Source organism: Lineus longissimus, chromosome 11 (genome assembly GCF_910592395.1).
Source record: "Lineus longissimus chromosome 11, tnLinLong1.2, whole genome shotgun sequence".
Classification (NCBI taxonomy): Eukaryota; Metazoa; Nemertea; class Pilidiophora; order Heteronemertea; family Lineidae; genus Lineus; species Lineus longissimus.
Window position 1 is genome coordinate 2,051,396 of NC_088318.1, and position 24,098 is coordinate 2,075,493.

Genomic DNA, 24,098 nt, shown 5'->3' on the forward strand with positions numbered 1-24,098 from the left:
ATGAACTATGTAGCTAATGCTACTGACGATGCTACCTCGTGGCTTAAGAATAAAGCTTTGTTTTCAATTGTTTTCTAAATTATGGCACGCGCCACGGTCTTCAAAGCTTATTGGCGCACGACGAGATGACTGTAAGATTGTTTATTCTTATGATGTAATATTTCCGTGGACTTTTGATTGGCCATGAATTCAACTGCGCCATTTCCCCCGCCATTTTCAACAAGCCAGTTGCGCTCCCGTCTCTTTTCTTTTCGACTTTTTGAAGCTCAAAATAAGGTAGGGAGCAATTTTTTCAAATATTTCAGTTATTTTACTCAGCCTGTAAGCTTACAAAGTGTATTTGCCCGTGTCCCATTTATGTCATCCCTTTGTAAATAAATGTGATGTTCTCGTCCCCGACCAGAACGGATCGCAGAACGAAAAGTATTTTTGGCCATCCGTATATGTTCACGATGTCACATTTTCTACCAGCTCCGTATATACCAGTGTATCTGTCTTTGTACCGATTGCCAATAGGTCCCGTCATTTTGTTCACCAATTCGTGAAGCCCCTCAATCAGGCAATGGCTCTATCTTACAACGAACCCTTATACATTTTACATTCAAACTACTGGGTATTCTAACGACGATCTTTTTCACCTCAGAGCCTCAATCCTAACCCTAACGCTTACCCTGGCCCTAACCCTTACCCCTGCACTAACCCTAACCCAAACCCTTCCCTTACACTAGTCTTATCTCCCCAATCCTCAGTTTAATCTCTGAAATCGCATAAATCCTAAGTTACGACTCGTCGTAAGAATAGCCACATTGCCCCTCAATACCAGAGTCAGTCGTGTGCTTTTCCCTTGAACATTTTGCCGAGTGTTGAACTGAAGTTCGAGATGCGCCCCCCCCCCCCCGGGATTATCCCCTCGTAATGCCATGACCAGAACCTGCATGTCCTCTGTGCTGTCGTGGCATCACCCATTTACATGTACATGTAGTCCATTTAATTTTGTCACCATTTATATTAGTCAGTACCAGACGATGGTCCATCTGACTGAAGGTTTAGAGTGGTATAGCTGGTAATCGCACTGATTGTATAAGGCGTGGTATCTTCACTTTCAGTGATGTGTGGGAACTTTCACTTATTGTAAAGCAGTGAGATCTTCACTTGAGGTAGATTATGGCATAATGCAATCTTACAGGATAGCTCTTACTGAGGTTATTGCGTGAGACCTTTCCTTTAAGTGGTTTGTTGTGACTTGGAATGAAGTTCTCACTGAAACAAAAGCAGTGGGATCTTCACTTCAGGTAGATTGTGCTATCTTAAAGGGTAGTTCTTACTAAAATTATTGCGTGAGACCTTCCCTTTGAGTGGAATGTGGGAACTTGGCGTGTAACTCGCACTGAAGTTAAAGCAGTGGGGTCTTCACTTCAGGTAGATTATGCCATCTTAAAGGCTAGCCCTTACTGAGGTTATTACGTGAGACCTTTCCTTTAAGTGGAGTGTGGGAACTTGGCGTGTAACTCGCACTGAAGTTAAAACAGTGGGGTCTTCACTTCAGGTAGATTATGCCATCTTAAAGGTTAGCCCTTACTGAGGTTGTTACGTGAGACCTTTCCTTTAAGTGGAGTGTTGTGACTTGGAATGAAGTTCTGACTGAAACAAAAGCAGTGGGATATTCACTTTAAGTGGTTAAGGTTGCCTCGGCAGCTGAATATTGTTTACTGATCTGAACATGAATGTTATTACTGATAATGAATGGCCTGCCACTATCACCGACTGTTGTGTCACACCGACTATAGCAGCAGAAGTAAGGAATATGCTGTTATGGAGGTCAGGTAGTGGTTCCTTGGCATTTGCTTGCAGTTTCTATGGCAGAGACCCCACCGCGATCCAAGGACCTTGCTTTATCCATTGATACGTCCGCACGGGTGACCGGGGGAAGAGCGTGAAGGGCAAGCCGCTCCCGCGTGGGCTTTTGCCCCGATGAGGGGGATCATAGAAGGTGTGTGCACTTGTTAGCCAATAAACCATTTCGCCCCCTCTAAGGCATAAAATGGTTACAACTCTGTTGACTGCGAAGTGAAAGCAGTTTGGAGACTCGACATAAACCATTTCGCCCCCTCTAAGGCATAAAATGGTTACAACTCTGTTGACTGCGAAGTGAAAGCAGTTTGGAGACGAGATGATAATGTCTCGTGTGTAGCACAGAAAATGATTCACTGTGAAATACTAAAATGCAGGCTGAACACATGATTGTCCGGTGTCATGACTCCTCGATTATCAGGCATAATCATGCGGTAATCATGATATTTGGATAGTCACTTGGAGCGTAGGTGTCACTGAAGTTAAAGCAGTGGGATCTTCACTTCTGGTAGATAATGCCATCTTAAAGGATAGCTCTCACTGAAGATATTGCGTGAGACCTTCCCTTTGAGTGGTGTGTTGGAACTTGGAGTGAAAGTCACACTGAAGTTAAAAGCAGTGGGATCTTCACTTCTGGTAGATAATGCCATCTTAAAGGATAGCTCTCACTGAAGATATTGCGTGAGACCTTCCCTTTGAGTGGTGTGTTGGAACTTGGAGTGAAAGTCACACTGAAGTTAAAGCAGTGGGATCTTCACTTCTGGTAGATTATGCCATCTTAAAGGATAGCTCTCACTGAAGATATTGCGTGAGACCTTCCCTTTAACTGGTGTGTTTTGACTTGGAGTGACAGTCCCACTGAAAGAAAAGCAGTGGGATCTTCACTTCTGGTAGATTATGCCATCTTAAAGGATAGCTCTTACTGAAGATATTGCGTGAGACCTTCCCTTTAACTGGTGTGTTTTGACTTGGAGTGACAGTCCCACTGAAAGAAAAGCAGTGGGATCTTCACTTCAGGTAGATTGTGCCATCCCAAAGGGTAGTTCTTACTAAAGTTGTTGCGTGAGACCTTCCCTTTGAGTGGAGCGTGGGAACTTGGACTTGGAGTGCAAAACTTGGTGAAATTATAGCCCCGCAATGAGACCCTCTCTTTCAATGGATTGTGTTTAGCTCAAAGGGTAGGTCTCACTGAATTGAAAGCAGTGGGATCTTCACTGGCTCTCCTTTTGTCCTTATTGGACATGTATATGATTTAATTTTGATTGGAGCTAAACTCTTTTTCCTCTCTGTTGAATATATCAATCCTTTCTCAACTCATCGATTGATCGTTTATTTTCTTGTAGGGAGGGAGAAAGCTGAAGTTCGCTGCACACTTATCCGGAGTGTTTGGCGCCGCAGGATCGTGCAATAAACGTAAACAACAACACGTAAGTATAATCGTCGACGTACCACAACTTACAGTACATGCCGAGTGACTGCTAATAATAAACGGAATTTCATGGTGACGTCATTTGCACTTGACGTCTAAAATCACCCACAAAATTGGTGTACGCTGGAACTTTAGGGAAATGGCGTAAATATTAGAAAATTGCTGTGAATTACTTTGCTTTTTCCATCTCAATACTCACAATCAAGTAAAGACACAGGTACATTCGACTAAATCACTAATTGATCCAACTAATTGAGAATTTTCATTTACATCTTCGCGTTTGATACGCCTAGAAACGGCTAAGAATCATGTATTTTTTGCCGATCAGTATCGATCTTTCAGGACGTCCCAAAAAAGTTGCCATTGCCTGTCCTAGTAGACTCCTTGTTATACTGGTACAATATTTTCATTGAGTTCGGGAGATGTTCAGAAATCTTGAAAATGGCACTAATTTTCATGATTGCTCTTTGATTTTCATCAAACCTAATCTCCAATTGACAGTTACAGCATGTCCCTGCTTTTTAATCCATTCAAAAGTTCATTCCTACCACAATCCAAGAGCAATTGTGTTGTGAAAATGAGAGCAATTTATTGTCAAGATTTCTGAACATCTTGAACCAAACTGAACCAAACGACAGTGATCATTATAAAAACGCTTATGAAAAACATTCACTCATTTTTCAGGTACCATGCTCCTGTTAGGACTGCAAAATGCCGCTTCCAAAATAAAGAATGCTGCATCATTGGCCGTTGTCAGAAATCTCTTCAGCAAAACTGGAATATGGGTAAGAGAAGTCATGAAAATGATGTGTCAACTGTCATATATATATAGGCCCCCTAGACCTATTTCTGCGTCAATAAACCTTTATAAAAAAGTATATTCTGGTTTTTTTCCCTTTAAGTTTGAGCCCCTGAAATAAACTTCTTCGTTGCATTCGTGAGATAGTCCCTCCCAAACTCAGACACTGACCATTCCAATAATATTGCACAGATCCTTCCTGGCCCCTGGTCTCTGTTTTATCATGTAATTTGTCTGTTTTTTCCAGCCTGAGTATTCCATTGAATCCACAAGAAAGGATGTTGAGAAGTTCTGGAAGAAGAAGATACAGTCACATCATACTGAACAATCAAAGAAGGTAGCGGTGTTCATATCACCAGCAGTATGATAGAGGTAGTATCCATCTGCCTATACCTGCTGCTGTAGCACCATGCATCGTCACGAGCACCATGATTATTGCCAGATGTTTCATAAATCAACCTGAGAATGCCACCTGAAGATTCATAAAAAAGATGCCTTTGAGTTTGTTAGCTATGAGTGGAGTTTATAGATAGAATTCTGATAGGTAGACAGTACTTCTCAAAGCTCAATTGCAGGTTTTGGACAGATAGAATGCCCTTAGGGCTGGCGCTGCTACTAATCCTTGGCCTGGGCACTTTGTTAGGATGTCCCAGGTGGTTGACAGTCATTCATATCATTGACTCACTCAGTCATGCCAGTGTGTGCAAAGTATTGTTACAACTAGGCCATGATTATTGACCTCTTTGTTTCTCCTCCTGTTCTATTTTATGTGAAATTTTCTACTTCAGCTAACTGGTAAAAAATACTATGTATTGTCCATGTTTCCATATCCGAGTGGCAAACTTCACATGGGGCATGTCCGTGTCTATACAATCAGTGACATGATGGCCAGATATCAGAGGTTACTTGGGAAACAGGTAAGTTAATAGTAATATTTATAATTTGAGTTACATCTCTGATGGTTGAGGTGCACAAGTGTTTTCATACCAAGCCGTATAGCTTATGTTTGGGCTAGCTAGTCTTGATATGTTGACGATGATTGGATCACTTTTGTTGACGATGATTGGATCAAGTTTTAAACCCAATATTCAATTTTTGACCAGTCCCCTGGATGTGTTTGTAGAGATCCATGTAAAAGTTAGTTTATCTACCAAGTGATAATGAATTCTTTGTTTCTCAAGGTAATCCACCCGATGGGTTGGGATGCATTTGGTCTCCCTGCTGAAAATGCTGCCATTGAGAAAGGAGAGCTTCCTCACAGGTGGACCGAGAGGTAAGTTTTAATAACCATTTGGTATGTTCGCATTAGAAATGCTTTCGCCGAGATTCAAATACGAAGTTATTTAGTGCATTAAGTGAGATTAGAGAGCCTATTTTGTTGTTTGTTGTACATTGGTGATTGTTGTAACATCATCTGTTTGAATACTTTTTCAGTAACATTGAAAACATGAGAAAGCAGCTTGATGACCTATGTTGTAGCTTCGACTGGGACAGGGTGAGTTACCCTCTATTTGGAGTTGGAAATATATCCGGGCATTTCTATATATTTTCAGATGAACTGCTTGTTAGCACATCAGGCCCTTTAACTTAAAAGTGCATCCACACAAAGACGATTGGTATTTCAGCCAGTTCACGGTGTTGGGAAAATTGAAATGTTGTCATACACAATGCTTTTGTGCAGTTACCACGCAGGCATATTGGATGAAACTTGGTCTTTATAGTGTAAGTCTTTAACAAGTTTGTCTTCTGGATAGCTATATTAATACCATAGGGCCTACCTCTTATCAGATCTTTCCTTCCCATTGCAGGAAATTGCCACATGTGACCCTGACTACTACCAATGGACACAACATATCTTCTTGAAGATGTTTGAAGCTGGGCTAGTCTACCAGAAACAGGTAAACAAATATCTTCGGGTAAAATATATGAAAAGAATGGTGTTGGGCATTCTTGTATACCAGTGGTTTTCAATAAATTTTGCTTTCAATATTTCAGATTTGTGGTGAAAAGGGAACCAATCGGGGCTGTAAGATTCAGAAAAAGTTACAATTTACCAACATAAGTTACAATTGTTACACAACAAATGGTGTCATCAATGGCTCTCGTCTCTTCCAGGCCACAGTAAACTGGGATCCCGTGGACCAGACTGTACTAGCAGATGAGCAGATTGATGAAGAAGGGAAGTCGTGGAGGTCGGGGGCTAAGGTTGAGAAGAAGTACCTACTGCAGTGGTATATTAAGGCAACAGCTTATTCTAAAGTAACTACCCTTTCTAGAGCTCCTCATTATCTAACTGCCATGTGCTGGTTTCTCTTCTTCATTGCATTCAATCCTTAAGCAGTTTATCCTGTGCATCCAATGTTTCTACTTGTCTTGTGTGTTTCTATTTTGTCTCTGCACGTTCGATCCAGTCCAGTGCAGAGCTTTCCATAAAATCTCCACAAGCAGGGAAAATTGATAATGCCGCAACGTGTGACGCGAAATCCCCATCAAAATAAGTAACTCTACAGTATTCTGTGATTTCAGTCCTTGGCTGATGGCTTGGATGAAGTGGATCCGTCACTCTGGCAGGACATCATCAAGTTACAAAAACACTGGATAGGAGACTGCGTCGGCACGAAACTAGATTTCAAAATGGAGGTGGACGGTGTCCTGCTAGCTGAGCCCATCAATGTCTACTTGGCTGAACCTGAGCTTATCTGTGGGGTGTCCCATATAGCACTACATCATGAACATCCACTGAACAAAAAAGACTATTACAAAGTAAGTTTTGTGTGATTAACACCAGAATTCATTCTTATAGCATTGCTATCACTACATAAGTATTGTTCACTCACCATAGTGCTTTGATAGGCTAGATTGTTGTGAATTCAGATCGCAGAACATCCCTTGTTAAAGTGGTAGATTTGTGTAAATACAAGTATGATGTTATTTTCTGTTGCAGACGGTCATCGGAACTGGAGAAGAAGAAGGTAGGGATGAATTGATCAATGTCGGTGGGGGATGCGAGGGTTGGGGGTACAAGTCTCAGATGAGCTGGTCATAATTTGTACATCACCTGCTTGATGGTGTCAAGCGTGTCCAGGCAAGGCAGTTGGAAGAACCATGCTGCAATGGAGTCTAAATCCCACCTTATCTTGTTCCTGAAAGGTTATCTAATAGTCACAGCGTCGTTACCTCAATTTCTCTAACAAGAAAAGCAATAACTTATAATTTACTAAACATTTCAGTGATGTTTGTTGCGAAAAACTTTAAACCCTGTTTTATTTCAGAGATCCTGCTGACAGTCTGTGCCATCAACCCTATCAACAATACAAAGATCCCCCTCATTGTATCCAAAAGAACTGAATTCAGTGAATATACAGACAATAAAATAGGTTGGTAGATGTCCTGTCTCGTCGTAGTAAGTGAAAGGTTCCACAGGTTGGAATGACTGCGTTTCCTGTGTTGTGCAGTCACCTTCTCAACAGAGACAGAATAATATGGCCTATGCCGTGCACCACTGAAGCAATCTACAACAACACTTTATGTTATGGTGTGATGCAAAAAAGGAAGAAATAAAGCATAGACACTCGAACAGGTCGTATATGTCATGTTTGGTCTTTCCAGGTATACCGTGCTCTGACCCTGAAGATCTGTCCCTGGCTGAAAGATTCTCACTTCAATTTGAAAATGTACTTGAAGCGGGACCAGATGGGAGTCAAGTTCTTTCTAACTCAAACCAGTTTTCTGGAATGCCAATGTCTGAGGCTTTTCGTGCAGTAATGGATTATGCAAAGGTAAATTATTTGATATCTGATGTGTTTCTGTCTTTCTGGGAACAGTACACTCCCCTGGTTTTGATGAATGGTATGCATTCCGCTCAAAACTATAAGAGATAGATCTCTTCAAGTGTCTCTATTGGTAACAAGTGAGCTTTAGACAAGACCAAGGCAGAACACTGCTTCTCATCTCAGATGGGGAGGGGGGAGGGACCGTGGCCCCCTGCTTAATATGGCCCCTTCAACATGATGTTGATCTCCTAATGCAAGAATTTCTCCAACTATATTTCAGAAAAATGCTTTTGGTGGTCATTTGACAAGTGAGAGACTAAAGGATTGGTTGATCTCGAGACAGAGATACTGGGGGACCCCAATACCGATTATACACTGTCCCAATTGTAAGGTAAGATCAGCTAAAGGTCTAAAGTCACATTCATGGCTGTCAATTGTGAAAAAAAGACTTCATCATATGTAATTCCTTGCACAGTTCTGCTATGTGCGACTGACTTCATCATATGTAATTCCTTGCACAGTTCTGCTATGTGCGACTGCAATCCTTTGTCATTTCCGTCTTTATGAGATTCCCTGCAATTTCAGGCTGTTCCGGTGCCATTTGAAGACCTTCCTGTTAAGCTACCCATGATTGAACAGTTCAGTGGAAAAGGTGCATCGCCACTTGCCCAAAATAAAGATTGGCATGAAGTAAAGTGCCCAAAGTAAGTTGAAATGAGAGCCGGTAATGAAGAGGATGTGGCCATGGCAAAAGAGCAACAGCCTGATGATCAAGCAGGTCTATCTCCACCGTTGTCAAGGCATTCTGAGTCTCGAGTGTAATATGCTCCATGATTACTCCCGTCATATTGATTGATGTAAAGAGGTCTGAGAAGGCAGTCAAGTCCAAAACTTGACGGTCAAGATGTTGTCAAGGTTGAGACCAGATTAGCAATGATCTTGATGCTATTGTTTTGCAGGTGTGGTACAGATGCCCTGCGAGAAACTGACACCATGGACACGTTTGTCGACTCCTCGTGGTACTTCCTGCGTTACCTTGACCCTGATAATCAAGTTGAACTATGCAGTAAAGAGAAGGCACGGTCTCTGATGCCCGTTGATCTGTATATCGGAGGAAAAGAACATGGTAATACAGTAGAACCTCCCTCTGCGGACACCTCTGCCAGGCGGACACCTCTACATAACGGACACGTCCGGCCAGTCCCGATTTTTTCTAAGTCATTTCCAATAACAAAAACCTCTGTACGGCGGACACCTCTCTATTCCGAATTGCGGACAGGGCGATAGCCAATTTTTGGTCCAATTCCCTCCCAATTACGGACAGTAGGCAAAAACAATGGCTTCCCGCTTGCGCTTGGAGAGTCAAGTAGGCCCGACAGGTGTGATATTCGCGCAATTAATCAACGTAATTACCCCATGGCATTGTGTTTTTGTATCCTAATTAAGCCACGGCATTGGCATTGTGTTTTTGTATCCTAATTAAGCCGTGGCATTTGTTTACTCATCTTTTCAACTAATCACATAGGCCTTTTGTGTCTACGGACACTCATAAATCCACGCGGTTTTGTCAGTGTTGCGGCGAATATGCGTTAGTAGAGAAATTAGAAAAAAATAATTATTTATCAAAGGTGGCTGATGGACAGAAATTATGGTGTTTTTTGACACATTATCACATGTCGAGGAGATTTTGCAATAAAAGGGGCACCTTTTACTAGAGAGATTATTCACGCTCTGAGTTCCAAAGTAGCTCACGTCATTCAACGCAACATCACAAGCAAATACCGATCAGCCAACAGGTTTAAAGTTTCTACGCTAGATGTCGACACAGAGAAAACCAAGACCTGCAAGGCGGGAACTTCAAATCCACCTATCGGACGATTTGGCATAACCTCTCTATTGCGGACACCTCTCTATTGCGGACACCTGGGCCCAGTCCCATGGGTGTCCGCAATAGAGAGGTTGTACTGTATACCCATTGTGGATTCGTCATTGTTTGCTCAGGGTTCCCAGGAAAGTTAACAATTCAACGAAACCAAAAGATAGCAATAGGCCCGCTTGTACTGCTCTCTGGAATTTCTATTTTATTCTGTTATCATTGATGTGTGCTGATTGTTAGTGTTCTTTTCCAGCAACCCTTCATTTGTATTTTGCCCGCTTCTTCAACCACTTCCTCTACGACCAGGGCATCGTCAATCACAAAGAGCCGTTCGTGAACCTGCTGACTCAAGGCATGGTCATGGGAGAGTCGTATCGGAGCAAAGATGGCCGATACCTCAGGAAGGAGGAAGTCGATTTCTCAGGTAGCGATATTTCATTCATACCTTTTAGTTGAACGTCTAAAGTCTGTGTGAACAATGACAGATCACCACATATCACTGCGTAGTAACATGTCTAGCTTGTTAGTCTAATACGTTCATTCTTGTGCTGTCTCTGACTAGGCTCACATCCGAGTGATAAGAATATACCTGATCTAGGCTCCAAGTACAAAGCCTCTTCTGCTGCAACATTCCAGTGGTATCTTTTGCGGTTCTGCATACATTTGTAGCAACTGTAGGACGTCTATCCTCTCTCTCAAGGAGTGTGATGTTTAGGACATCAATATTACAAGCATGTTATGATATTTTGGTCTGCACAGCGTCAGTGACACCTTGTACCTGCAGGCTGAGGAGTCGGTGATCTTGAGGGCAGAGTGCAGCAAACCTTGTTCAATGTATTGGTATGATCATTCGAAATTTGACATTTCAGGTGATAAACCTGTTGTTCTCGACACCGGTGATCCTGTGATCGTTGACTGGGAGAAAATGAGCAAGTCTAAATACAATGGTGTTGACCCACAGGAGGTGCTAGAGAGGTATGGAATAGATTCAACCAGGCTGTGCATCCTTGCTGGTGTCGCCCCAAAGTCGAACAGGAAGTTTTCCTCTGATATCGAGAGTAAGTGGTTCAATGCATTTGTGACCCGTTCTAGAAAAAACCAGTCGCATGTCGCACATAAGATGAAATAACTGGGTGCATTGGGTGCTGTGCCAAAAAGCAAAACCAGTCGCATGTCGCACATAAGATGAAATAACTGGGTGCATTGGGTGCTGTGCCAAAAGCAGATCATGAAAGAAAAGCATCCAGACACGAATATTTTCATTGTATTCAGAGATAGGAGAGACCCCAATTGGCAACTTCAATAAACTTAATCTGACCCTGCCTCAAGGACAACAATCATTGTAAAACTTGATTGAATTGTTCATTGACTGCATCTCATTTCAGCTTTCTCTGGTGTGCTAAACTGGCAACGCAAGATCTGGGCCATGGTCACAAAGTTCATCAATCTGCGTAAGGGTTCTGAGGAGATTTTGGAAGGTGAACTCAGTGAACAGGATGAACAGATATATAAAAGTCGAAACTTTCATTTGATAGAGGTAGGTACAATTCAGTGGCTTTATATGATGATAAAGTACTGACAGCACTTGATGAGTCTTTAAACCACAAATTTTTGTTACACAAGAACATTCTGTCAGATCCGAGTTGTTTTGAACACCTCAAATGGGATTTTTGAAAAGATAATTTTCGAAAGCTTTCGTTCCCACCTGGGAACTTCATCAGACTGCTGATAGATAGCGTCACAAACATTCTGTGATTAAAAATCTGTGATGAATGGTGGCCATTTTCTCATTCTTTTTCAGGTGAATGGCCATTTTAGCAAGACATTTCTAATAAATGCTGGTATTTCAAGGTTACAGTCATATTCAAATTACTTGATGGTAAGTCGTAAGCCTTCATATTGTATATGCTAAAATATCAGCACCTCTTTGTAAGACTATCACATGTGCATGTAGGAAAGAGATGAAGTCAGTATTGACCGTGAAATGTTGGATATGGGGAAGGCTCTTCAACCCATGCAGCTTCACAGTATCAGAAATTTTTCCAAATAGCTGAAAGAAGTCGTAACTAATGACCTCACAATTTTTGAGAAAATTCTTCAGTACCACATGGATATGAAAATTAACCTTTTTGGGTAAAAATTCTGCATTTTCTCCTTTGCTTTTCAGAAACTCCCTGACTATGTGGTTCAAAGAAGTGCCTTATTTGAACAAGCTCTGTGTGATCTCGTCATCATGTTATCACCAATGGTGCCTATGTTTGCCTCGGAGCTGTGGGCAGGTCTTTCAAGTATTCAGAGTAAATCAGGAGACTATAATTGGGTAAGGAGGTCTTCACGTTGTACCAGCAGTCCAGCTAGGAGCCAGCGTGGTCTAGTTACTCAGACTCTTAGCATACGGTTAAGAAGTCCCTAGTTCAAACCCCACAGTCGTTGAGTGATTCCAGGCAAGTCTCTTTCTATCGCTTGCCTTTCTCCACCCAGTTGTATAATGGGTACCGGACAGAAATGCTCTGGATAGCGCTGACTGAGCTTCTCATCTGAGGTCTCCAGAAAGGCTTCAGGATAGACCTGGTTAAAGTGTGAAATCGGATGATAATCTACACCGTAGTTGGTAGTAAACAACTGTAAAATAGATGAATATAACAAGGAAACTTCAAATTTTGGTCACTTTTTCAGGATGTGTGTCTTCTTGATCAAGCGTGGCCAAAAGTTGATGCTGGTTATCATATCAATATGATGGTTACGGTGAGTTGTTCAAATTCAGTTGATACTGATGAACTAGAGAAACACAGCCAAGAATAAGAACCTGGTTGTTGATCCTTGGAACAAGTACATGTAATTGCAAGTGGATAGGAAAATATGTTGGCTCAATGATGGAAGTCACAGTATTGGTGGGTGCTTCAGGGCCAAATGGAATATGAGAAACTAAGCATTGTGGTAGTAAATGACATCTGGTTGTGAACCGTTGTTGGATTCTTATATAATCGTTCTTATTCTCTTGCAGGTGAACAGGAAAGACTTCACTCAAGTCTTGGTGCCGTTTTACGATCTTGATAAGCTCACTCCAGAAATGGCTTTACACTTTTGTGAAAGTGATGAAAAGTATCGGACAAAATGTGCCGGAAAAGTGAAAAACATTAAATTATATGTTAAACCTGGTTGGAAGGCCAATATAAACCTCTCCGTGCCAGAACTTGTAGAAAAGAGGGCAAAGAAAACGAAGAAAGTAGAGGAGGAAAAAATAGCTGCCAGTTGATAGTGGGTAAACTGAATGAAGAGGACTCTTGGTGCTTCACTCAATACATGTTGTGCTGTTCAGATTTGCCATGTAGGCCTGACTGGTCTGGCATCTCCCTCGCAGTCCGTTGGATTGTGGTTTCAGACTTGATCTGATGTTTGTTGCCCCAGGTCAGGGGGCAAGTAATGTGCTGCCTGTCTTGCGTGCTGGCTCTAGAAATATTTTGAGGGCCAGGAGGGACCGTGATGTCATAACTCTCAGTTGTAGGACATACATGTACTTGCCAAGGGACTGGATTGTGATTATCCATTCCTGTCGGTATTTTTACTTGATTGTAAATAAACATGACACATCTAAAAAAAATTGCTGTCTGATTTAAGTCTTTTCCGTCCACTAACAATGCCCTGATGACTGTCCCTATAATGATTGCCTTTGACGTTTGTAAATACCGATAGTTCGGGTCAACCACAGCCCCAAGGCCAAGATTGTGACTCGGGTGTGGGAAGAGAATCCTCTAGTCTTGTCTTGTAGACATCTTTGAAACATGTAATTGATTTGATGGAGTTAATTGTGACCAGTTGCAGCAAAACCAGGTGCATGTCGCACAGAAGATGAGCCGTAATGACACCAGGAGATATTGGAAGAAATTGACGTGCTCATATTTCACAAAAGGCAGACGAGAGAAATGTACAAACAGTCCGTCTCAACCTGCCAAGCTCAGAGCGACCTGCGCCTGGTTTTGCTGTGATGGGTCACAATTGTGCTCGCAAAAAATGTCTTCGGCATCGAGAGGAGTCTCCGGCCAGAGCGGTATGGATTTGGTGAAGTTTACTTCAATCATGTCAATGTTGACAAATGGCGGAAAATCTGAAAAAAGTAAATTTCGCTCCCGTTTCTCCCTCCTGCAGAGCCTTATTACGGATTGGATATCTGAGAAAAAGTGATTTTTCACAATCTAGTATAGTAGAGTTTAATTATAAGTAACAAAAAATAAGAAAAAAGTCAGCAACTTGATTTAAATGAGTCCGACAAATCAGGTGGGTACTGATTATGTTATGACAATATGAGGTCATAGTAATACTGGTGGTATCAATAACGTCATAGGCCTATGCCTACATTCTCAAACAGTCTCGGCTAGCCTACCTCCTTTAAAAAGGGGCAGCTCTCAAACAAATGGCTCTATGCAACAGACTGATGATGGCAATTAGGAGGCACATGCTGATATTTGAATTTAAAAAGTATCTCCTCTTCAGTTTCTTCTATCTATTTAAATAATCTCTTTCAGAATAAGCACGCCTAGGCTATCCACCCAGTGGCCAGTGACCCAGCCACGGAGACTTTCAAAAAGAATATAGAAGCTTGTCAGTGACATCAGAATTCAGATTACTTTACAGTGGGCCAACATGGTTACCCCATTTGTGGAAGATTGGAATTTTGTCCAAGTCCTTGGTGAAGGTGCTTATGGAGAGTAAGTGAACCTTTCTGGTGATGGACCGACATCATGAACACTTCAATTGCTGTCAGTGAAGCTGGACTCTGTTCATTCATCTATTCAATATCTCCTACCTAATGAGAAGTTATTTTTGTTCCGATCATCTAAGAAAAACTCTGGAGCTTTGTGGGGGCCATATTTTGGCTGAAATACTTTGTATCATCTAGTAGTACTATGTGTTCACTATACAAGTTGGTTTGTGATTGTCATGTTGGTCTCATTTCAGGGTGAAGTTAGCGGTGAACGTCAGGTCAGAGGAGGCAGTTGCTGTCAAGATAATAGATCTGTCAAAAGTTGGTTCAAATGCAGAAGCTGTGCGGAAAGAGGTGAGATAAAAGTAGGCCAACACGTCCAGAGCTTTGTGGAGGCACTGGCTTCATCCAGGAAATGAATTGAAAAATAACTGACTTTGACTTGTAGAAGGAAACTGTCAGGGAACCATCTCAAAGCATTTCAGCATCCCAGTCTTCTGGGGGATCTCGAGAAGTTTGCAACCAACAACCTTTTAAAAGTAATCATTTCACAACTTATAAGTTCAATTTGGTATGTCCTTTTTTCAGACAATTATACACAAACTACAGAACCATGACAACATCATCAAATTCTACGGCCATCGAACTGAAGACAAAATCCAGTACCTCTACCTTGAATATGCCAGCGGGGGAGAGCTATTTGATAGAATAGGTACATACACTTCTTTGATGGCTCTCAAATGGTTTTTTAATCGGCACGAGCACATGCTTTGGGAAAACTTAGTTCTGACAATATATTTGCAAAAAAGTTTTTGAGTTTGGTCTTCATGTGATTTCTACATGATAATGACAGTTGACCTGTAAGATTACGTGGTACCTTGCAAGTGTTTGACTGAGGTTCCTGTCTTTAAGTTCTGACACGATGTAAAATCTTGCAGTTGTACATGATTTTAATGATAGACATTATATGTTTTTCAGAACCAGATTCTGGTATGCCAGAGGTGGATGCCCAGCGGTTTTTCAAACAGCTCATGTCTGGAGTGGTAAGTTTCAGAATGAAACCTGAAGATATTTATGTTTGTGGTGTTATCTTATTCAAAGATTATGACATTTGGTCCCACTGTGGTGCTTTAATCTACATGGTTGAATCAACTGCAACATTGGTCTCTATCCAAAAATATCAATGATACTTTCGTGATTTTGCTAATGAATGGACTTTAGCAGGCTGCATTTCAAATAAAACTTGCCAGTGCTCCTGATTGTTTGTCTTACCTTACACTACAGGAATACCTCCATACTCGTGGCGTAGCTCATCGTGATCTCAAACCAGAAAACTTGCTGCTCGATGAAAATGGTTAGTCCACTCAAGTTGCTTAGGCAGTAGTTCTAAATCTGAATGGTGTAGGGTTTGAGTGTTGGCCTAGACTTTAAGATTGAATTCAAAGCTGTGTAATACCCCAGGTGTGATCCACAGAACATCGTCTAAGAGATATTCTGACCATGTCAGTCACAAGACCAACCTCACTAAAAAGATCACTTACTATAGATCCATGCACTTAATTGGGACCAACGTTTACGAAAAACGTCGCGTCTCGTCACGTTACAGTAATGTATAATGTATGGTGACGTGACGACGGCCAACACTACGTCATGTAAACGTTGTTCCCAATAAAGTGCATGAATCTATAAGTGTTGTCCTAATACTTTGAAATAGTGAATTAGCAGTCGATACTAATAACCTTATCCTTACATACAATAATGCATCTTTTCACAGATAATCTAAAAATCACAGACTTTGGTCTTGCTACGATGTTCCGAATCCAAGGTGTTGAACGAAAACTCGAGCGATGCTGTGGCACGGTACCATATGTTGCCCCGGAAGTGATCCTTGCTTGGAAGAAAGCATACCAAGCTGAACCCGCTGATATCTGGTCTTGTGGCATTATACTCGTGGCGCTACTAGCAGGAGGTGAGTTATCATTGAGCATGAGAATTTACTCCTTTGAACGAACATTTGGAGGGCCCACTTGCCCATGCATTGATGTCCAGTCAACCCTTTTGATCCTTTCAACTGTCATCTCGAAGAAATGATAATCGATTGGAGATCATGACAAACTCGCAAAAACTCATGGCAAGATTCAGCCTTGCACATTAAATTTTAATTCATTATGGCGAGAGACCATACATAGTTTACATAGTTTACTTTACGAGGAAGGCAGAGGAGTAGAGATTTGCGTATCTTACTTTCAGAGCTCCCCTGGGATGAGCCGACCACAAGCTGCCAGGAATACAATGATTGGAAAGAATGTAAAATAACCATAACACCATGGTCGAAGATAAACAATCTACCTCTCTGTGAGTATTTCTGACTTGTGGAAAAGTTAGACACTGTGAGTGTGAGGACTCTCGGAGGTGTTATAATCATCTCAACCTGTGTCAGTATTTAACTTGTCAATTGGCCTAATGAACAGTCAATTGTCTTCTTGATGATTACTTAAACTTTAGTCTTGTGCCCTTTCCTGATTAATTGACTCAGTTGACTCATGAAGTCAGGGCTAATTAGTGAGTAGATTCTGGTTACACAATATGATTTATTGTGGCTTATCTTTCCATTCCAGCATTATTGAGAAAGATCTTGACTGACTCTGTATCAAAGCGAGCGAACATGTCTGTGATAAAGAAGCACCAATGGTTCACCAAGAACTTCAAAGCAAAAGGTAAGAAGAATTTCATTTAGGCTAGCATTCAAGCCTAGTTATTTGTTAAATGAAAGTGGTGTCCTGATTAAAACTAAATCTATGTTCTTTGCAACATAAAGCCTGAAAAGAACCTGATTGATTGCAAGAAAATAACTTTGAGATTTACCTATGCTCCCTTTCATTTCTTCTTCAGGTCGAACATCATCGACGAACTCGCCTGCCATATCCGACTCCCCCTTCGGAAGCTGTGGCTTCAAACGAGTTTGCTCAGGCACCGACTTCTCACCTCCTCCTGTCAACACCAGGTAAGATGTAATTACTTGATTAATTGTGAATGCGAATCACCACATCAGAATTCTTCTATTGTGATCAGGACATCACTGTGCTAAACATAAAGACTCGGGCCAATTCTAACTGCCTTACCTTTCTCTCCAGATCTGAATCGGGTCGGGTTTGCTTCTCCCAACCAGAGCCACGCAGCTCCGACCTCAACACGTCCTTGGAATCAGCCGACACAAGTGATGACTGTCACCGTAGCCTGTCGGTCTGCTTCTCACAACCAGCACATACAGCAGATCACATGTTGCTTAGTAGCCAGGCCCTGGGAACTCAGGGATCTTCTCAGGTAAACATCTTGTTTAATGGGACACCTTCCAAGCTGGGGGAGATAAGGTTTCCTTGGGACAAGGCAGAAGTGGCAAGGTTGCATTATGTTCCACAAGTGTGTAGTCTTTTTGTCATTGTAATGTAATCTGAACACAGAACTTGTCCGGTATGGTGTGGTACTTGTGATGAGCTCTTTTCATTGTGTCTTCTTGGGGGTTAGAAATGATCAGGACACGAATATCACCAGATTGGTTGTATTTATCTCTGCAAGTTGCCTATGATGTATATTTTGTGTTCCAGACTCCGATGCAACGACTAGTGAAACGTATGACAAGATTCTTTGTCACAACCGACACAGAACGCACAATCAAAGAACTGCACAGGGCCTTTGATAAACTGGGGTATACTTGTAAGACAAACAGCTTAGGCCAGGTAGGTCCTCGTTTTATTCTCCTTTAGAAACAAGGTCAACAAGCCAAACACCCAATTAATGCCCAACCGACGTGGTATGCAAAAAAGCTCACAAGACCTGGTAGTTTAATACTCCTTAGAGATAGGTTCCACCAGGAAAATGGTATTACAGAAGAAAAATGCATTTGGTGTCGTGAAGTGTTTTGGTTAGAGATTTACCCATTTGCCAGTAATTGTGTATCAAGCTAATTGTTCATCTTACAATGTTTTTTTTGTGTGTTTCCAGATCACCATGACAACTCTAGATAGGCGAAAGATGAACCTGACCTTCAAAGTTTGCTTGATTGACATGGGAGCAGATATATTATTGGACTTCAGATTATCTAAGGTATGTTGCGATTCATTTTTGTGTGGCTCTAAGACACAGAATCACGAATACATTCTGTATTCTCACTAAAACAGAATTGTCGGTGATGATGATGATGATGATGATGATAAGCTAAACTTGTACACTTTTTGTGCTTTTAAATGGTACATTTGTTCTGACTGACCTCTGTTCGTTGCTTTCCAGGGCGATGGTATTGAATTCAAGCGACACTTCCTGAAGATCAAAGCTCGATTGGCGAATATCATCAGCAGTCGGCTGCCCACATGCCCCATGTTCTTCACTCAACAATAAAATGCACTGGAAAATCTCGTGAAGTTGTTGTTTGGAGTGACTTCACGTCACATTTCATCGGAAGTTTTGTGCTCATGAGAAGTTACATCGGAATGTAATCATGAAGAGACATACATGTAGTCATCAAAAGAAGACAGGACCTTTGGCATAAACAGTTGGAACCACTTCTTCTGGTACTATGTTGATAGAATCTTAATAAACACTGGAGTACTCAAACTTTGTGAAACGAGCTGAATACATGTAGACCTCAAGGAAACAATATATTCTGATGATGATATGATTAATGTGAGATACCTTTGTATAAATAATTGGTGCTCGATTGGAACTTTGTGATGTGGATACCTCCACACAATGGGAGGGGTGGTTCACATAAGTTCCTGAATGGTATCAGCTATGGGGGGGGGGGGGATCACCATGGACGATGTCTCAGATTGATAGTGCGAGGGTGGTTACTGAATTCAGTTTTTTGCGCACAATTTTGTCAGGTCTGATGAATTCAAGCACTTGCACTACTTCTGCTTCAGTATTTTGCATTTAGAATGAGTCTGTGCACTCGTACTGTTATACTTCATTTGTACAAATTATTTTTTGGCAGAATAAGATTAATTATCACGAAATTTGTGCTTGTTTTCTATGTCAGAAACCCAGCTCATTGGAAGAGTGGTTGTTGTGATTACAAAAGCTGCAGTTGAGAGGTCCTGGCAGGAGGCTACGAAACCAGACACTAGTCTGATGATCGAGGATACTCGAGCATCGAGAGAGACCCCTTCATCTTGCTTAGTTACCACCTTGCAAAACCTTCTTCATTGCGAGACTGGGACCCTGGATGACCATATCAGGCAACAGACCCTTTAGTTTTACACCAGGCGGAGGAAGTCATTGTGGGCCCTAACAAACCAATATAATAATATAGGCACAACGAAGTAAAGATGATGGTGTGCGACCACGCAGTCTTTTGTTGGCTGAATTGTTTGTTGTGGCTTCCTCCGCCTGGTGAGAGCCTCTGCCAACATGATCAATACATTGAGACAGCTCAATCTACTGGGACCTGAACGCCTGCAACAGGCAGTCCTAGTCAATGACTATCTGGTCTGTGACCAAGGCTTCATTCACAACAGGATGCTCATACAGATTTGGGGATGATTTATATCATCGATATAAGAGTCTTACAAGCTTATTCATAGTGAAGATTGGTCTCTTTTGAAATATATTTTGGCCCTTAGAAGGGCCGTTGTAAAATCAGTGCAGGTCTGCAGAATGCGCCTTAAAATTCTTGGCTTTGGCTGGACTTCTTGCCACTCCTGGCAGCAGCGGCAGACTTCTTTGGGAGAAGGACGGCCTGGATGTTTGGCAGCACACCACCCTGGGCGATGGTCACACCAGAGAGAAGCTTGTTCAACTCTTCGTCATTGCGGATGGCGAGCTGGAGATGTCTTGGAATGATCCTGGACTTCTTGTTGTCACGAGCTGCATTGCCTGCAAGTTCCAGAACTTCGGCGGCTAAATATTCCATCACAGCTGCCATGTAGACTGGGGCACCGGCTCCGACACGCTCCGAATAGTGGCCCTTCCTCAAGAGACGATGAATTCTGCCGACAGGGAATTGCAGACCGGCTCTTGAACTCCTGCTCTTCGATTTAGACTTGGCCTTGCCGCCTTTTCCACGTCCAGACATATTGATTTTCTTGAGAAGTACGGACACGCAAAGTTGAAAAGTCTAGACGGCGAATGATCTCTACCCGCCAAGTCTGAGTTTAAATACACCGAATTGATCACGTGCACAGATTAACGAATCGACCAATAACCTTTTAGCACCAATTAGGGGCTGACCAATCAAAAAGAAATGTTCGTGCTTTCGTGCAGGTACGCGTTGTTTCAAGCTGTAACACACCATTAATTCTAAAATTTCATAATTTGTTAAAAGAGGATCGTTTATGGACAATATGCACTGGCATGCATAGATAAATACTACATAACTTATTGATATATGTTGCATCAATATAATCATATAAAACAGAACAGAAGTTCTATTTGAATGATAAAAATGCAAATAAATGTAAAAGAATATTGGAGTATGAGGTGCTGCCCTCTATAGCTCTTGAAACTAAAATGTTTGTTTTGAAAATTGGCTTAAAAACACGTAACAGCAATAATACTATGAATAAAAGTACTCTATTAACTGTTTTTAAGATTTATTGAAGATGTTGGGACCATATTAATTGAAGTTTGGTAACAAATAATACATTTTTTATTCTTGGTGTTACCCTTTGTTGTTTTCAACTCAAAATGGCGACACACGTGAGAGCTTCGCCGGCCGGCTGGCCAAGAACTAATTCTGTGACCCACAGACAGCACAGCACGTCCCCTCAAATCGATAGATTCATTAATCTGTAAGATATCTATCTATACATCCAGAAAATATGCTCCTGCGACGTTTAAGATCTTGCCACTGAACCTCTAAAGTGGTGATCTTCGAAAAAATAGACAATGAACACTCTCGTCCCCATGTCTTAATTTACCTTCTATCTTTTCCACTACCGGTGCGCCGTGCATTTTATAGGTCGAACCTCGTCCACAAGGTTACTCATGTAGATAATTTCTATGACATGGCAGTTGTATTTCTTGCAATAAAACAAAGTTTGGCACGGAGAGAAAATACGCCTTTGACTGCTGGCGTCAATTGTTTATGATGATCATGATATTGATGGTACATGCTGACCCTTTTCGGAGATGAAATACATGGCTGGTCGTCAAGACTCTGTCACTGTGGCGACGAAGCAGCACATGGGCCATGGAGCATGGGCCATGCAAGGTCAGCCTGCTTGGGGTCACGTAATTTGGTTGTCCCAAATTTGATCATTGAATTGCCTGAATTGGCACTCGAAAGTAACAAAATATTGTGCACACAGTAATGACATTCTTGAATTTTTTGCAGGTACCCACTCACAAACTACACATTTGGAACAAAAGATCCACTGTATGAGAAGGACAGCTCTGTGGCCGCCAGGTTTGCGCGTATGAAGGAAGAGTTCCAGAAAGTTGGCATGAGAAGATCGGTTGAAGGTGTTCTGATAGTGCATGAACATGGTCTGCCACATGTGCTATTGTTGCAGCTTGGAACAACATTTTTCAAATTGTAGGTTGAGTTCGATATCATTTGGGTTCTGAATCTTCCTTGATTGATTATCAGCATGATCACATACTAAGAAAAACTTCCCAATCTTGTGTTCTAAAGTTGGAAAGTCAGTATAACTGTTTAAAACTTTGGTGAAGTCACACTGGTGCCTTCTTAATTTGTTTTTGCGGTAGGACTTGGCGTCATAGAGGATGAATCAGGTTGGGTGACTGTTACTGTTTGTGAGGGCCTTGTGAATGTTCTTAATGATGATTGGCACATTTTTTTTTCAGACCTGGTGGAGAACTAAATCTCAATGAGGATCCTGTGGATGGCTTGAAGCGGTTGCTGACCGAGGTGAGTTTGGGGGTCTTGATATTTTAAATGTAACCCTTTTGACCAGTCCAGTCAATACTGGTACAGTAGTGATACTGTGTGATACTGAAGGGATAAACGTTTATTGAATTGGAATTCGTATATCCTTCAGATGTCCAGGTTTGGTATATGGTTACAGATGGGTCCGCTAAGAATAGAGGTTTCACTGTATGAGCGTGTGTGATTAAATAATGTTGTCTTTCTTCAGACGCTTGGTCGACAGGATGGGGCACCCATGGACTGGACCATCGAGGACACAATTGGAAACTGGTGGAGGCCAAACTTTGAACCACCGCAGGTAAGGACGTCTGTCCGAAAGAACATGCTTTCACGAACAATGTTGATATTGATAATCAATAAATTTAGGTGAACTTAAACTAAAGGGAACTCTTGGATGAAAGAGAAAACGAAGATGAAGCCACTTTTGAATTCAAGATATGCCTGTTGTTGTTTTCAGATGGATAAATCTGATTGTCATTGAAAAAGAAGAGAAGTCATGGCTTTGTTTTGATATTGTATTTCAGTACCCATACGTCCCTGCCCACATCACTAAGCCCAAAGAACATAAAAAACTCTTCCTTACGCAACTGCCAGAGAAAGGTTAGTAACGTTGAAATATATTAACTGGACCAACAGTAGCACTGGGCCAATGAATGTCAACCACACCCCTCTCTAAAGGCTCAGAGCTAGCAGCCCTGAGAGATGAGTTCTGGCCATCCGGAACCTGCATCCTGGACCAGCTTTGCGGTAACCAGGACAGATAATGACACACAACAGCATGTGTCACCAGGAGAGAACTTTCCATCACAGATTGGGAAGCAGAAGAGTTGATTTCATGTGTGAATTGACAACAAACTGAGTCAAAAACCAAGTACAGTTGCTTCAGTATTGAACTGTATAACTCTTGACTGAGAGTCTGATACATTTATCTGTCATGTCCTCTTTCAGCACTTTTTGCTGTCCCAAGAAATTACAAGTTAGTGGCAGCACCTCTGTTTGAGTTATATGACAATTCAGCTGGATATGGACCCATCATTTCCAGTCTCCCACAAGCTCTCAGCAGGTAAGATACTTACTATGACACTCTCCCTGAGTGTGGCCCAGGGCTCAAAGTTCTCAGATGCAAGGAAGGCAGATGCCCCCTTTGCCTTGGTGCCCTTGAAATTTCTTCTTTGACAAGGGCAACTTTTTTCTTGAAAATTTCCGTTTAAAAAAGTATGCCCCTTATTCTCAGAACTTGAGCTACCAGTGTTCCCTGCATGCACTTTAGTGTCTGTTCTGAACATGTCTTACTTTTATTTGCTCTTGAAATATTTTTTGACGTTTTGACATTTTCAGTAATACCTATTGTGAGGAGGTGGCAGCACTGGTTTTGTGCACTATCAGTTCAAAGTTTCCTCCTGTTGGCGAGATGACATCTTTAGTTTTACGTTCTACCGCTAGGTGTCAGTACCTGTCAACTTTAAAATTGGCACTCTTCAACTGTCCATCAACTGTGTCGGCACTGTTATTATTGTGGTCCTTTGTCACACAGTGTTTAGTTCTAGTTAAATGAACAGGGGGCAGCACTGCTGGATCGTGGGGCAAAATCGCATCATATTGAATGAGGTCCGTCTTAATGTTTTACGATGATTCATTTGTTTTGACATCTGTCAGAATCCGTGAATCAACGGAAGACAGATTCTAAAATGAAATTTAATTATTCATTTTAAGTTTTAGATAAAGCTCTGAGGAATATTGATAAATGGAAACGATGAACTTTGAGCTGGGGTCAGATTTGATG

General features: G+C 41.6%; 4 protein-coding genes across 6 annotated transcripts; 3 read left to right on the forward strand and 1 right to left on the reverse strand.

Moving 5' to 3' along the window:
* The first annotated feature begins 3,411 nt into the window (after nucleotides 1-3,411).
* On the forward strand, nucleotides 3,412-13,304 carry LOC135496213 (probable leucine--tRNA ligase, mitochondrial). Of its 3 annotated transcripts, XM_064785397.1 has the most exons (22): nucleotides 3,412-3,497; nucleotides 3,965-4,065; nucleotides 4,327-4,416; nucleotides 4,868-4,996; nucleotides 5,261-5,352; nucleotides 5,514-5,574; nucleotides 5,888-5,977; nucleotides 6,195-6,338; nucleotides 6,606-6,842; nucleotides 7,024-7,051; nucleotides 7,352-7,456; nucleotides 7,689-7,858; nucleotides 8,133-8,243; nucleotides 8,438-8,556; nucleotides 8,812-8,978; nucleotides 9,982-10,152; nucleotides 10,598-10,786; nucleotides 11,114-11,265; nucleotides 11,530-11,607; nucleotides 11,896-12,048; nucleotides 12,405-12,473; nucleotides 12,733-13,304. In XM_064785397.1, exons 2-22 carry the CDS (start codon nucleotides 3,970-3,972, stop codon nucleotides 12,982-12,984), a joined length of 2,703 nt encoding a protein of 900 aa, XP_064641467.1. In that variant the 5' UTR covers nucleotides 3,412-3,497; nucleotides 3,965-3,969; the 3' UTR covers nucleotides 12,985-13,304. The 3 variants fall into 3 exon arrangements, with proteins under 3 accessions (XP_064641467.1, XP_064641468.1, XP_064641469.1); XM_064785398.1 differs by lacking the exons at nucleotides 3,412-3,497; nucleotides 3,965-4,065 and having other exon boundaries at nucleotides 4,355-4,451; XM_064785399.1 differs by lacking the exons at nucleotides 3,412-3,497; nucleotides 3,965-4,065; nucleotides 4,327-4,416; ... (1 more) ...; nucleotides 5,261-5,352; nucleotides 5,514-5,574 and adding an exon at nucleotides 5,729-5,801.
* Nucleotides 13,305-14,339: 1,035 nt separating this feature from the next.
* On the forward strand, nucleotides 14,340-19,184 carry LOC135495982 (serine/threonine-protein kinase Chk1-like). The gene is made up of 13 exons (XM_064785050.1): nucleotides 14,340-14,434; nucleotides 14,685-14,784; nucleotides 15,019-15,142; nucleotides 15,409-15,473; nucleotides 15,715-15,784; nucleotides 16,205-16,399; nucleotides 16,681-16,785; nucleotides 17,049-17,147; nucleotides 17,323-17,434; nucleotides 17,565-17,754; nucleotides 18,036-18,167; nucleotides 18,433-18,534; nucleotides 18,718-19,184. The coding sequence occupies exons 1-13, from the start codon at nucleotides 14,370-14,372 to the stop codon at nucleotides 18,823-18,825; spliced, it is 1,467 nt and encodes a 488-aa protein (XP_064641120.1). The 5' UTR covers nucleotides 14,340-14,369; the 3' UTR covers nucleotides 18,826-19,184.
* An 895-nt stretch (nucleotides 19,185-20,079) lies between these two features.
* LOC135496070 (histone H2A-like) lies at nucleotides 20,080-20,537 on the reverse strand. The gene has a single exon (XM_064785187.1). The coding sequence runs from the start codon at nucleotides 20,498-20,500 to the stop codon at nucleotides 20,090-20,092; it is 411 nt and encodes a 136-aa protein (XP_064641257.1). The 5' UTR covers nucleotides 20,501-20,537; the 3' UTR covers nucleotides 20,080-20,089.
* A 574-nt stretch (nucleotides 20,538-21,111) lies between these two features.
* LOC135496069 (cleavage and polyadenylation specificity factor subunit 5-like) lies at nucleotides 21,112-23,382 on the forward strand. The gene is made up of 6 exons (XM_064785185.1): nucleotides 21,112-21,215; nucleotides 21,761-21,961; nucleotides 22,234-22,297; nucleotides 22,524-22,613; nucleotides 22,840-22,915; nucleotides 23,264-23,382. Exons 1-6 carry the CDS (start codon nucleotides 21,112-21,114, stop codon nucleotides 23,380-23,382), a joined length of 654 nt encoding a protein of 217 aa, XP_064641255.1.
* Nucleotides 23,383-24,098: the final 716 nt, after the last annotated feature.

What these genes read in the sequence shown, in the direction of transcription:
- LOC135495982 (XM_064785050.1), top strand. Translation starts at nt 14,370, where the DNA reads ATGGTTACCCCATTTGTGGAAGATTGGAATTTTGTCCAAGTCCTTGGT. An exon ending in GGTGAAGGTGCTTATGGAGA is followed by an intron (nt 14,435 to 14,684) that starts GTAAGTGAACCT and finishes GTCTCATTTCAG; the next exon opens with GGTGAAGTTAGCGGTGAACG. An exon ending in CTTGCTGCTCGATGAAAATG is followed by an intron (nt 15,785 to 16,204) that starts GTTAGTCCACTC and finishes ATCTTTTCACAG; the next exon opens with ATAATCTAAAAATCACAGAC.
- LOC135496069 (XM_064785185.1), top strand. Translation starts at nt 21,112, where the DNA reads ATGGCGACACACGTGAGAGCTTCGCCGGCCGGCTGGCCAAGAACTAAT. An exon ending in CAAACTTTGAACCACCGCAG is followed by an intron (nt 22,614 to 22,839) that starts GTAAGGACGTCT and finishes ATTGTATTTCAG; the next exon opens with TACCCATACGTCCCTGCCCA. An exon ending in TACGCAACTGCCAGAGAAAG is followed by an intron (nt 22,916 to 23,263) that starts GTTAGTAACGTT and finishes GTCCTCTTTCAG; the next exon opens with CACTTTTTGCTGTCCCAAGA.
- LOC135496213 (XM_064785397.1), top strand. Translation starts at nt 3,970, where the DNA reads ATGCTCCTGTTAGGACTGCAAAATGCCGCTTCCAAAATAAAGAATGCT. An exon ending in AGGCAACAGCTTATTCTAAA is followed by an intron (nt 6,339 to 6,605) that starts GTAACTACCCTT and finishes CTGTGATTTCAG; the next exon opens with TCCTTGGCTGATGGCTTGGA. An exon ending in AATCAGGAGACTATAATTGG is followed by an intron (nt 12,049 to 12,404) that starts GTAAGGAGGTCT and finishes TCACTTTTTCAG; the next exon opens with GATGTGTGTCTTCTTGATCA.
- LOC135496070 (XM_064785187.1), bottom strand. Translation starts at nt 20,500, where the DNA reads ATGTCTGGACGTGGAAAAGGCGGCAAGGCCAAGTCTAAATCGAAGAGC.